Source organism: Passer montanus, unplaced genomic scaffold, assembly GCF_014805655.1.
Source record: "Passer montanus isolate IOZ18808 unplaced genomic scaffold, ASM1480565v1 scaffold75, whole genome shotgun sequence".
NCBI classification, from domain to species: Eukaryota; Metazoa; Chordata; class Aves; order Passeriformes; family Passeridae; genus Passer; species Passer montanus.
The window spans coordinates 2,813,111-2,827,489 of NW_024372702.1; the positions used below are offsets into that span (position 1 = coordinate 2,813,111).

Below are 14,379 nucleotides of genomic sequence, written 5' to 3' on the forward strand. Positions count from 1 at the left end.
TTCTTAGGGCTTCTAGGTCAGAAGCTACTCCTTGTCCTTGTACTGTTATTGATAGATAAAGGGACTTGTTTTTTGTGAAACCACTGTCCTCTGAAGGTGCCAACATGACCAAAACATTTATGCTTTTGAGGGGATTTATTGTTGCTTTATTATTAAGTTTTGGAACTTATAAACTCCTAAGTTTCTTGCCTCAGTTTCTTCTTTGTTTAAGGAAATATTGTAGCTATTCATTTGGCAGAGTTATCTCTTCAGTTTCTCAGCACAGAATGGTGCATGCTCTACTTATAGAATATCCTGTATAGGTTTTTCTGTTCCACATCCGTGTGGGTAAGATGACTTGAACGAAAGGCAGCACACCAGGATCCTGCTGACTTCTGGTTCTGACTGCCCTTGAGCACACATCATCTTTGCTCTTACTTCTCTAACTGCATGGCTACTTCAGGGATTCTGAGGATAAATGTTCAAGAAGCCTGGAAAGAAAAGGTTAATAGTGGTTAAAAAGAGTTAAATTTGCATCTTGAAATTTTTCCTGAATGTAAGGAACCACTTCAAAAGACTGCTCCATTTGGATGACAGCCTTGCTTTCCATCTCAGGGAAAAAATATTTGAAAAGGCTTCCATTTTCTGTTTGGTTTTTGTGAAGTTGGTTGGGTTTGCAGTGCACAGAAGCAATGCCTGCAGCTGGCAACTCCTGCACAGTCATAGCTCACAGGCCATTAACACCTCTAGGAGCCTGTAACCACAGGGGGACATGGATGTCCAGTAAATCCAAGGGCATGAATGAATTGGAGCTGGACTCAGCTGCTCTTCAGGTCAGCCATATATTTCTCACATGGGACCACAGGATAAAAAAAGGACTCCAGGCTCTAAGAATAAGGCTAGACTAAGAATCTCATTGTCATTCCTCACTTGTTCAAGGAGGAGAGCATGTTGAGTAGATAGATGTGACGTAGCATGTTAGAGCATCTTGCAGCTTGCTCTAGTGCATATTTGAATGTTGGCTTTATGAGAATATATTGCAAGATAAATACAAAAATAGAGCATACTTTGCATGCTTTGCATCCAGGTCTGATAAGAGTAAACAAAGCTACATCTTGGTGTGCCTTTTACTTTTCTATTTATAATAAACACAGCAGCATTAGGTGAATGCCACTTCTGGTAATGGCATTTAGATTCTCTGCTGTGACTTCTCTCCTGTGCTCTGAACACTTAAAGTGACAATTTATTATCTGAAGCTTCCTATTATACTTAAATGAGCAGTTCTTGTATAAATACTCAGGCTACTGTCTGAGATAGGAAACTCCTAGAACTGAAAATCAAGGCTTGATATCTTTGGGAATAAAAAAAAGCCACCACCACCAAAAATCAGTTGGCTGTTGCTAGACAAATACCAAACTATGGTATTTATTGCCAGGAAAGTAGCAAGTGCATAATTACATTACAGAAGAAGCTTGCTCTTTCCACTTGGCATGCAGCTGGAGCAGGCGCTGGTTGCCACAGCAACAGGGAGATGGCTAAATATAGCTTCCCTGGTGCTGGACCACTTAAGGTAGAATGACTGGGAGGTGTGAGGGTGTGGGCCTGGCTCTCTTCATCTTAACCAACTTCTTTTGTTTGGTTTTGGTTTGTTTTTTTTTTTTTTTCTCCCATTAATGGCACAGTTGAATTAGATGGATCCAAAATTTCTTTTTACCACACTGATGCTTGAGTAATTCTTCAGATCCCTCCCTAAAAACATTTATTCTGCAACTCCTCTAAGAAGCAGAATTGTAATTGGAGTAATTGAAAGTGTTCTCCCTACTCACATGCTTCTCAATTTCATTTTATCTGGAGGTTTTAAGTTTTGAGCTTTTAAGGCTTGGACTGTTTTCTTTAAAATGTAAAAATACAAACACAAAACCCCCAGTGGCACTGACTGCTTCAAAGAGACCAATACACAGAGCTTCTGCAAGGAGCTGCTATTAATGTTTTGTGTTTCCAAGAGGGTTTTCTTTGCTGGGTCAGACCATTAATTCACTCCATCTAGGCGGTGGTCACGACTCCTGCTAGAAAGTTGCAGTGTAGCCAGACACCATGAGACCTGTGCCTGCAGCCTGCATGTCAGCCTCTCTTCTAAAGCTTCAGTTTGTTTTAAAAGCATGAGGCTCGTGTTTATCCATATAAATGTTTATCCTTCTTTGGATCCTGTTAAGCTTTTGTCTTCAGTTAAATTTTGTGGCAAGTATTCCTTAGTCTGAATATGAGAAGAGCACGTTCTTTTTTTCAATCTAAATTTCAGTCTTTCACTTAAATAAATGTCATCTTTCTTTTGTATTCTGAGAGGCTGAGTCAAGATCTTGATTTTTTTTTTATTTGTTAGTATGTGTACTCTTATTGTGGCTGCTCTTAATAGTCTATTAACTAAATTGATGTATCAGGCTGGATTTTTTTTCTTCTCTTCCCATTTCTTAAATCATCAGTTTCTTAATATTTCTGTTTAGTATTTGGAGGGATAAAGATGGTTTGTAGATTGTAATACAAGATTTTGGTGGTGGTGGAGGATCTGTCCCTGCCATTCCCAGCATCCTGTTGTTTGGCTGGTTTTGATGACTGCTGCACAAAACAGAACTACTTGTTCAGGTTTTTCATGGAGGGGACAGTGTAGAGTTCTGCAAGGTTTGTGATTAATTCACAATTTTTTCTTTATTATGCATTATTTTGGTTATTGATAATAGATTTATTGATGCACTCTTAATATTAATTTTTCATCTGCCATTTCGTAGTCTGTTCACATAGCACCCTGAGCTTTTTTAAAAGTTCCTTATAGTATTCTCCAATCTGATAATCTCTTAAAAATGCATAAATACTCTTTTTATTGCTAATCTCAATTTGAGCTCATGAATAAATATCACAGTCACCACCTGTCTTGATATGAAAAACTTCCACTATCCACTGTTAACCTTTTGCTGTCTTGAAAATTCCTGATTAATTTGTGATCTTATGCTTTTAATGCTACATATTTGGATCAATGTTATTGCCTTATTTCACCAACTAAGCCTTGTAGGGAAGTCCTGAAAAAGGCAATGAACTTTGACAAAGGTGCTTGAAATCCTGAATGACTGAAATTATTCTTTTCTGTCACATTTGCCATCTCATTCCTTGTGACAGATCAGTCACAGATGTAATTTACACTCGTATCATAGCACAAGTCACGCTGGTTTGAATCTATTGTCATGATTCCCAAAGCATTTATATTGTTTAAATTTCTAACAGTGACTTAAATTACTGATTGTTTTTAAGATGGTTACTTAAATGATTGTGGCAGCAGTGGTGTAGGGTGTACCTGGTTGATCAAATATGATGGAAACTCGTGTGAATCTGCAGGAGTTGAGCTGAGTGATGCCTGCCTGCGTGAGTGTTCTCCCTGCACTGAGCATGGCATACTTATGCTAGTTCAGGTAAACTGGCTTGAATTTCCAACAGGGAAGGAAGAAATAGAGATTTATCTTTCACTATGTTGGACTGTAATAGAGTAATTGCCCTCATTTGCATAAAGCTTTTTAAATTAATTCTTTTTTTCTACCTAGCACTAAATGTGTTTGGTTTTGTAGGTAAAACTAGTCTCAGAAATAGATATGGCTCAAATCAGTCTACACTGGGAGGTCAGAAGCCTTCCTGTCCTACCTGTACGTGCTTTTTAGAATGGCTTGACAGAGCAGGTGGTTGCTAGTTTCAGGTATCTTTACCAAAATAGTGTTCATTAATACCTTCAGTGTTACTGTAAGACAACTTTCATTTTCTGTGTTCATCCACTGAATATCTTCCATATTTATTAAATTCTGTATTTGAGCAGTAGATTCAGATACTTGATATCTTGAAGATCCATTATGAAGTAATATTTTGAAGATTAAAGTAATTATCGAAGTGTAAATCATACAATGAAATTGTGTTGCCATTTCTGCCATCTTAGCCCAAGATGTAGAAACTCCTCTTGAACTTGTGCCAGCTTGACTCAATGGTTTTGCATTGTTTAGGTCATTGTGTGTGTATGTATATGTGTATAGAAATACAACTTTGATTCTCTTGCTGTATTGACTTTGGTGTTGTTCCTGATTTATACCAGCTGCTTGGATACTTCTAACTGTGCATAAAGTGAATTTTAATTCAGGATTTGGTTGGGGTTTTTAAACAGATCTTAATCTCAGTTGCATTCTAAATGGTGTTTTTAGGCTTGCTGTAATTTTTGGAAACATGAAAGATCTTTCCTTTATTTCATGATAATAGATCTCTGCTTCCTTTCAGATCCAAAGGGATAATCCTGAATATCGCATCAGCTTCAGGGATGTGTCCAACTCCACTGCTGACTCTTTACTCTGCAACCAAGGTAAGTGTTCTTTCCACACTGAAATCAAGTGTCAAACATAAGGCAACACTTACAGGAATAAATGTTTTGGTGTCCATCTAGTGGTGCTTCCATGAACTAAAAGTACAGAGTTTCTGTCTGGACTTTTTCCAATAGTAGAAGCTGGAAGGTCGAGAGAAAACTGAATGCAAGGGTTTACTGGCAATGGAAATAACTATTCTATGTACTTCCTCATGTGTTCCATTTTTAAATGGAAAAGTATAGTAGTGTACCAAGCCAGCTTAGTGCAAAGCTGAGAAAGGACATTGACTAAGTCTAACATACTTTCTTATTTTGGTTTTGAAACATCCTTCACCTACATTCTGTGATGATTCTATGATCTATATTTCATTTTAAGTTCATCTGTTCTGGTTTCAGTTTGTATTGCTGGGACAGTTTCATCTTTTTGCAACTGGTCTTATGGTTTTTTTCCCAAAGATAATTTCAGGGGATTCTAAAATATTGCCCTAAAATATCTCCAGTGAACGCTGTAAAGACAGAATGTGGGTACCCAGCATGGAACTGAGGCATATGTGATAAAACAGAATGCAACAGACATTTACACTGGTATTAAAGCAGTATGGCACTACAGATTTTTCAGGCATACCTGGTAATTACCTTGAATATTTAAAACATCTCAGAGTCTAAGCAGAACCTTGACAGGATGAAGAAACTTTCCGCAGTGTCATTCATGTCAGAACAGACACATATTTCCTCTAGACTTTCAGTAACATCTTCGTATTCCCAGAAGGGAATTCATGCACACTATTTTATTCATACTAAAGGAGGGGATATTTAAGTTTAGAAGCCTGAAGTAGCTTTAAGTGATAAAATTTCCTCTTGAAGTAGCTGTTTCCTGAGAGGACAGTTTTTTGTTTTAATACAAATGGTCACTTTATTGTGGCTGTACTTTCAGCTTTATGGAATCAATTGAGCTTCTGATTTTAGTGATAATGTGCCTTACACTGCTTTGGTTAGTCTTTTTTTTCAGTGGGAATCTGAAATATTTCTTCCCCACTCCTTAAAAAGCTAAGTTACAGGTCGAATAATCTGCCTATTCTCAGCACTGCCCATCTTCCCCTACAGCAAGATTAGTAAGCATGAAAGTGACTCCCCTAATGTAGCTATAGAAAGACTGTATCTGCAGTTTCTAGGTTTTTTTCCCCCCTCATCTATTTAAAGGGGATTTAAAGCATAGTACCCTTCAGGTGTAAGTCAATGACTTTGACTAATTATCAGGAACAAATGTAGTCTTTAACCTTCCTGTGGAGAATTCCCTAGTTTACACTGGAATGAGACTTTTAAAGGAATCATAGTGCTATAGTTTGACAGGTTTATCTACTTGTGTTAATGCTAATGAGAAGTGAAATATGATTATATCATTTCCCACCTCACCCCCATGCATTTACTGTTTGGATTAGTTATTAGAAATTTGGATATCCAAGGAGAAGAAATTTTCTAACATCTAATGCTTATCTGTTTATTCAGGGAATGTTGACTTAGAGAGCATTCTTAAGATTTGAGGTTCAAGGTTGTTGAGGGACTTGAGCTTGTGGAGGTAGAAAACTCAATTCGTCTTGAAATAAATGCTTCAAGAAGAAAAACTCCAAAGCTTATACTGGAAGTTGCTTTCTCTTCTCATGTAAAATTAACATTTTCCTTACAGCAAGCTCTTTGCAACCAGTAGAGAAGACAGTTTTTTGTACTTTGTCTCCGTATCTGGAGCAGTAGCTAACATTAGGACTTTTGTCATGGAGAAATAGTTAGAAATTTGAATGATCAAAGCACTTTCATTAACATAATATAGTTATTTTTAATCGATTATCAGTATACTCTGTGCAGTTATTACACATGCACCTGACTGCTGTGTTCAGAAACTGCAGCAAACTATTTGGCATGTCCATGCAGGTGCCTTACTGTTCAAGAGGATGCTCAGAGGATTAATTTCAATAGCTACTGCTAGGCCAGACTTTCAGTCTTGTTCATGTTGAGTACTGAATTTTGTTTTGAACTTAGGGGAGAGGGAGAAAGAAAAAACAGCTGAACAGCAGATAAGCTTTTTGTGGTTTAAGGTGCCTCCTGCTAGTTTATATATGCAACTTGAAGAAGAAGAGTAAAAGGACCTGCCTGCTATGCAGCAAAATCCAGTTTTATTTCAGATCTTCGAAGTATGCTCAGAAGAATGTCTATAGAAATAGTCCAGTAGTGTGGGAGTGTTTCTGTTGCCTCTTGTATAGGCTGAATTCAGTGGGATGGCCTGTATAGGAAAAACACTGGCCACTGCCAGCTTTAAGTGCTGGCTTCAGTTAGGACTTGTGTAAACCCCTGGGGACATGGTGACCAAAGGAAGACTGTAAAGGAGGTGCAGTACTAGAGCTTTGCTGCTTGGCTTGAATCTGGTGTGAAGCAACTGCTTCTTAAATAGTTGAACTAATTTAATTAGTATTTATTTTAGCTTCAAGCATGGATGGGATGGTTTAGCTCATTCAGTTGAAGGTAGTTCATTTATCCTACTTGGCTGTATCATATCTCTAAAACAAGAAACCATAGCAGAACCTGGTATTTTGTCTCATTGGGCAACAGGGTAAGGTGGAAATGTGGTTTAGAAGAATTTGGGAAGTGGGAATCTGTACTGGCTTAGTATTTATTTTAGCTTCAAGCACGATGGGAAGCTTTAGCTCATTCAGTTGAAGGTAGTCCATTCATCCTACTTGGCTGTATCATATCTCTAAAACAAGAAACCATAGCAGAACCTGGTATTTTGTCTCATTGGACATGATAAGGTGGAAATGTGGTTTAGAAGAATTTGGGAAGTGGGAATCTGTGCTGGATTGAACTGCTGAGTAGCCTTTGATTCTTAGGACAGTATTTCCTGGCAGGGTTAAAGAGGCAGCTGTATAAGCTTTGAGATCATCTTGAAGGCAGGTGCTAACATCCACCTTTTAAGCTCTTTAACTTCTTTCTTTGAACTTTCAGTCTTGCAATTTCTAAAACTTCCAGAAGTTTGGAAGAGAATCTGTGGAGGTGGACTTGAGGATTAGGAAGAAGTGTCACCATAGGGTGGCATTTTTTAGAAGTGTAAAGGCAGAAGACTAAGTGTTTAAATACTGTGTTATAAAAACCATGCACAAGAGGAACCCAATTAAATCACTCTTAAAATTATCCAAGAAGATGACATAAAGTGGTGAACAATATGAACATGAAGTTGTCTTTTCCTCTTTTGACTAGGCTTTATTTAACAAATCCAGTTCCTTTTTCTTCAAAATTAAAAAGGCGTTTATTTGTTTATTTTGAGCCTTGCTTCTGTAAAAATACTTCATAAGCATAGAGTTTCTATTTGAATGGCATTGCTCTTTTATGCAAGGTGTCATTGAAAACCTAGGGTTTTCACTTTGAAAACTGGAACTCCACATAGTAACTCAAATACTCTTACACAAAACTATTAAACTAGAGTTTCCATTGTAACCTGTAGCATGCTGCATGTTTCCCTTCTTCTCTCTGCAGGCTTTTGTGGATTACTTCTCCCGAGGCCTCAATGCAGAATACAAGAGCAAGGGCATCATTGTGCAGGTGAGTAGTTTGTTTCATGTAAGTGTGGTTACCACAGCAACATTGGTGTCTTGGCAACAAAAAGGAATCACCATATTCTCTTATTCATGAGTGTGTGACACAGATTAAGGATAAGGATTTCCTTTGATCCCATTAGCAGCTTTCTTAAATTACTCTGAAACCATGGGTCTTGAAGCAACAAAAGACATGGTTTGATTTTGTGTGGTTTTAGCTGATGGTGCTAATTGAACTTCTGTGGATAAAGTATTGAATAAAACTGTGCACAGTGCTGTAGAATACATCTTTATGAAGCTTCATCTACTGGAATACACTTGTGGAATCCATTTGTACAGGCAGTCCACGGGTAACAGCTTGAACAACTGGAATAGTAGAATCCCTGCAGTGTCAGTGAATCAACTGCTAATCTCAGCATAGTTGAAGAATGAAGAATGAACAAAAGCCTCAAAGAGCCTTCATGTGTAACTGACTGATTTAATTTTCTATATTGCTAAGGAGTCTTGCTTCATAACCCTCCTTGCCCCCTCCCCATTTGTTTACCTTCCTTGATTTTAATTATTTTTGGCATGGCAGAAAGCAAACCAAGCCAGCTTGGTTTTCACAGCTTTGTAGGATTTTGCTTTAATATCACTTCTCACATACTCTTACTGTTTGCTTCCAAAGCTGGAATTTCCAGCTTTGATCACAAACAGTGAACCTTCCATTGCTGATTAAACCTGTCCAGAGCAAGAATCACTTTAATAAAGGTGATAGGAGATCTTACCTGCGCTGTGAAGACAATGGTATCTCTTTCTGAAGTTCAGTTAGGGATCTTGAAAACAGGGTTACCTATGTGAATGCCTCTCATTCCTCTGTTCTGTGTGGTGATTCTCAATTCCATTTGAACTTCAAGGGCTTTATTAAAGGTAAGGCACAAAGTTGCCTACTTTAAATGTGTAATCATTATACAAAAGAGCACAACTCTCATTACTGGCTAATACTGCAGGAAAGTTGTTAGCAGATTAAGGCTATGTTACCTTTTTGAAGTGTTAGATTTTTTTTTCCTTTTAAGTATATTTAGCAAAACAAGAACTTCTCACAAAAAAAAAAAAAAAAGTCCTGTCACGTTTTCTGAGAATGGATTGCATTAAGAAAAAAGACAGTTGTTGGGTGAGCTATTCCCATGTAGTCACAAGCCCTTTAGTGGGAACCTCCTGTGAACCTAGATTTAAACTTGATATTAAATATCTGAAGGGGTGCTGTGTATTTTAGGATCTCTTGGCAGCAGAGAGAAAGGTGGACCCTGAAAGGTGGAGCCTTCCAACTGCTTGACTTTAGTTTTACACTGGTAACATTATAACTTGGAGTACAGCTCTGAAAGCATGACTTCTCCCCTGGGTGCTTGATTCTGTGCCTTAGCCCTCTGGGATGCACACTAAACCAGTGTGCAGCAATGGAGGATGCATTCTGAACAGGTACAGATTCAGCACACAGGGTCATTTTGTGTGCACTCAGTTGTTGAAGTGGATTTAGCTGGAATAACTTTCAGTGTTTCATATCTTCTTGTTACTTTCTCTTCTCACAGCTCCAAACTGTCCTGCAGTGGGTCAATGTTTACCACATGGCAAGGTTCTCACAGCTTTCTTACCACTTCTGTCCTTCTTGATTACTTCTGCCTCCTCAGTGTCTTTCAAATTGTACTACTAGCAGATTTTGCTCCACTATCACACAGCTGTTCTTCAATAATTTTCATCTACATGCAATGTAGCCCTCTCTCAGTCTGTCACATCACAGTATCAAAATGAGACTCAAGGAACTGATAAAGTATTGCCCTTTCTTACATCAATAGTATCAAGAATTTTTGGTGGACTTCCTTCCTGCTGAAGTCTGTCTACAAACTGAGCCATAGGCCCCTTCAACACACAGCTTCACTGACAATAAAGATAGTGTGAATTTTCTGGGGCCTGTGTTGTGGTACCACATCTAACCTCTGTTTTCTGGTGTTTTCTTAGGCGTAGCTGCTCATAAGTTACTTCAGTGTGAGGGTGCTTAGGGACAGATGATGGCAGGGGAAAGAAGTGTTGCATCTTTGGGGTGTGTGGTTTCTGTGTGCACCTTTCTCCTCCTCCCCAGATTTTGTCTAAATAGTACTCTTAGCAGTTTGAGAGGAGAATGAAGGAGGAGCAAGAGCTGTTTGTTGATGACTATGGAGTACCTGTTGAGACTGTAAAGGTAAATACCCCAGTAACTCATGCTTGGCTAAAGGCATTAAGAACAGTATGAATGTACATAGTATAGGAAAGATTTTCTAACTTTTGGGTATAGAAAACCTAGAAAAAGGGTTTTTGATGTCTTGCATTTTTAGGATTATAAACACATAAAGAGTTAAATCTAACTTTCTGTATCTACGGTTATGTTTTCCTGTACAAACCTTCACAGGTTGTGGTAAACTGTCTTTTTGTGACTCTGGTGTTGCCTTAGGATGCTAAATTCCTGACAGCACTGCTTTTTATCCCTTAAATGTAGACAGTGAATTGCCATTGAGTTATGTGGGTCTGATTATCAATAGCTGTCACAGCTTCAATTTTTTATGCTAATTTTGTTGCAGGTCCATGTCCTTGTTCTCTTGTTTCAGCTTAAGTCACTATAAGCCACTAATGAATATTACAAGTACCTTCCTGTGAAGACTAGCTGACCTATCTCCTTCAATACCTAAGGAAGATTGTATCCGTCTTAGATTTTTTTTTAAGTACATCTCTATAACCTTCAGAAGCATTACACTTTTAATTCCAGACCTGCCCTTCCAGCTAGATCATAGTCATTGAAGCCAGTTAACTTCTGCCGTGCAATACCTGCAGAGTATCACTGTGTGAAAAGCAGAAACAAAGTGCTGGTGGGATTTTATCAGTTTCTTCATATCAGCCTCAAGTATGTGTCTTGCTCAAGTAGATTACCATCTGTGGAAGTTTAGTTTAGATAGTGTTTTTGTTGCAGTGTAGCCGTCTTTGGATTAGAAATATACTCTTCTGGCTGATAGGTCTGCTTAATTTTTCAGAAGCAGCACAGTAATAGCACAGGTTAAAACTCTGTGTGTGTTTACATGGGGAAAAGAGGCAAAATAAAAGGAAGAAGGTGACAATGACTTTTCTCGAGACTTTCAGAAAGATCTCCCCTTGAAAGATTTCTGCGGACTTAGGAAATTTTTGCTCTTAATATGTCTAGAAATGTCTTTTGCTTTTAATATGTCTAGAAATATTGCTTGGTTCTTTGACCCTTTCTTTTATTGTCATTTTAAACTTCAGTTAGTTATTGGCATGGTCTCTCTATACTTCATTACTGTGCATAGCAAAAGTATAGTGGTAGAAACTTGCACTATCTGTTTTATTTTATTCACTACATAAAATACTAGACCACAAATTCATGAAAATGTTCATTTAAAAGGATTACCAGAAAGTTTTCTACCCTAACCTCCTGCTCTCCCAGCAGCTGGATTGCCTAGCAATTAGCAGTGGGATTGCTTCTGGCACTAGGTCATGGGCTAATTGTGGCTTTATCCAGACCAGTCTTGGAAGCCGTCAAGGGCAGGGGTGCTGTGAGCTCTCTGGACAGTACGTTTGAATTTTATATTGCTTTCCTAGTAAAAAGGCTTTCTCACGAATGTGCAGGCTGACAGTCTACAACCAAAATTGACAGTTGTCCCTCTTGTCATTTGATCAAGCATTACCAAGAGGAGTTTGGCTCTTATCTTCGTAACTACCATTGGGAGAATTTTAGCTAAGATGTCACCACCAGCTTCCTTTTCACAACACTGAACAGGCCCAGCTCTATCTCCAGGTGTTCACAAAAGTATTCTGTTGCCAAAGTGATGTCTAATGGCATTACCTTCCTTCCTCCAAAACCTTTTTAGCTTTGCTGTTTAGCTTTCTATACGGACCAGCTTTGCTTGATGTAACTCTTCAGTTTCCCTTTTATGTTCCCCACTCTCCTTTTTCCCACATTGGAAAGGGAAGGAAACTTATTTGGCAATGCCTGAGAGTTCAGGTCTCTTTACTTCTTTAAAAGTAAGGTAAAAAAGGTTATAAAATCGTGTAAACATGTGTAAACAAGCTGTTCAGACTTATGACTTGACTATTCAGGTCTTGAGATCTGACTTCTTACATCTAAATAATATTCAAGAACCCAATTTTGCTTGTGAACCAGTTTTAATATGCATCAGAGCTATAAGCAGTAGCTGAAGTATTAAGTGAGCAAGACACATTGTACTGACATAAGCTACTTTTAAGGCACGTTTTGAAACTATAGTGCAGGATAAGCTTTCCCTGAATAAGGAGAGTTATTTGCCCAGGTAGTGTGGGCTATATCTGTTTGAATGTAAAATGCTGTAAGGCTTTAAGGAGTGATTTATTTTTTTAATCTGTTACGCTTGTTTTAGATACAGTTAATGAATCTCTGAATTCCTTGGTGGAAGGAAGAAAGGGAGAAAACTAAATAGATTCAGCAGGTCTCTTGATATCTGTTAAAAAAGGTCCGGTTAATACAAAGATGGTAAATCTAACATGTCTGAAATGAAGTACCTGCCTTTTTGTTTTCTAGCCTGCATCTGGTAGAAGGAAAAGGTTGGAGTGTAATCCCATGTTTCTATGTGCCTTGAGATCGGTGGGTCAATCCAGCAGTGCTACCATATGCTTGCTTTTTCAAGTATCTTCATGCACAATTGTTTGCCCCTTCCTGCTGCTATCCAGTGGTGTAACTGGGTAATGCAGTTCAGTTCTGAAGTCTGTTTTGAGTAGAGAAAGAGAATAGATCATGTCTATTGTGCCTTTCTTGGTGGGGATGTTGCAGAAATAATTTGGTGGTGAATAAGAAGCTTAAAATTTTAACTTATAAAAATATCAAGCTAGAGATTCAGGTTAGAAATGTAATCTGAAATGCAGTTCACATTCTGGAGCTGAAATGAGGTACCTATGCTGCTGTGGTAGCAGAAGGAGTAGTTTTCTTATCCAAGCATTTTTAGCTTTTGGTGACTTTAAAGGCAATGGTAGCTGCTTTCACTTCTGAAGTTTAGGTCTCCATGTTTCTCCTTCCCATTTGAAAGTGGACTCATAATATATTATTGAAAGTCCTATTTATGGACAGAAGGGCACAGTTTTCATGTTCTCAGGTGAAGGAATGAGCAGGTATACCAATGTTTCCTGTTTGTGGTGGTAAAATATCTGTTGAAACAGCTATGACATGGATACACACTCAGTGAGAACTGAAGGGGTCCTTTCCCTGCTGTGCTGCTGAGAGCAACAGCTGATGTTTCTGAGTTCAGGCATGTGTGCTCATTCTTTAAGAGACTAACATGGGGAAGCAGGTTTACAAACTGTAATTTGCCCAAATAGAGTGTTTTTTGAGATGGTGTTCTCATTTGGAGATGAATTAGCAGAAGTGGACACACTCAGGCACTTGCTGTTAAGGTATGGCAGTGGGAGCACTCTCTGGATAGGCAGTAGTGGATGGATGTATTGAATCACTGCTAGAGCCACTGACAGTGTCTTAGGAGGTCCTTGTCAAATGGTGATGAAGTTCCAACCTCGCTAGGTGTGTTGAGTTGTGGTATGTTTAATGTCTGTTTAAGGGCTGTAGACCAGGGTTTTTTGATAACTTGTCCTCAGTTTTTTGCCTCTAGAAAAGTAAAGAACATTGCCAAAACCATGACCATGAGGAAAAGAGCATTGTTTCCTAGTGTACAAATACATGTACATTTCCCTTCCTTCTCCAGCAGCATGAGACTTTGGATCCTCCAGGTCTATCTTGCCCTACCATGGACATGCCTTGTGCTGTCAGCATCCCTCCATCAACATACATCTGTGCTGCTTTCAAACATGGCTATAAAAGCTCATTAAGTGTGCTCTGTTTCTTGGTCCTTCCTTCTGTCCTTCCACTCTGGTACTGAGCCTTGCTATGGAGTTACAAGCTCTGTGTTTCAAGTCTCTGGACATTCTTTTCTCCTTCCTCCTGCCTTTGTACAGCTGCCAAACTGAGGAGCTTTTGCTATGAAATTCCTGTCCTGGGTTCTGCACCTCCTTCCCAAGCAAACATGGGGGGTTTACTACAGAGAAGCAACAGTACAGCATTTTCTATTAAACAACTGGAATGAAGTTTTGTACTTACAAGGCAGATTGTAAGAATGGCTTTTCAACCCTATGCTTGCAAGAGTGTTTTTTCTAGGGCTCCAGCTGGTGATGTTGACTGTCAGGAGACACCTGAACAATGTCCACATATGACCCATGGGTTATCTGATTAAAAAGTTCTTGATCTTATATTGGGATCCCATTTTGATCTTAGAACTGAAAATAAGGCTGGCTTAGGCTAGAATTCAGTGTACACATTCTGATTTCCAGTTACTTTAGATCCTTGATGGATCTGTAAGTTATCTTGAAAGCATTCCCTGCTTAACGTGAGTTTTC

At 38.6% G+C, this 14,379-nt stretch overlaps 1 protein-coding gene across 1 annotated transcript in view; it reads left to right on the forward strand.

Moving 5' to 3' along the window:
• The window catches only part of HSD17B12 (hydroxysteroid 17-beta dehydrogenase 12), an 84,128-nt gene that overhangs the window by 67,734 nt on the left and 2,015 nt on the right, over nt 1-14,379 (forward strand). The window contains 2 exon segments of the mRNA XM_039730968.1: nt 4,282-4,363; nt 7,886-7,951. Coding sequence (XP_039586902.1) covers nt 4,282-4,363; nt 7,886-7,951 — 148 coding nt within the window.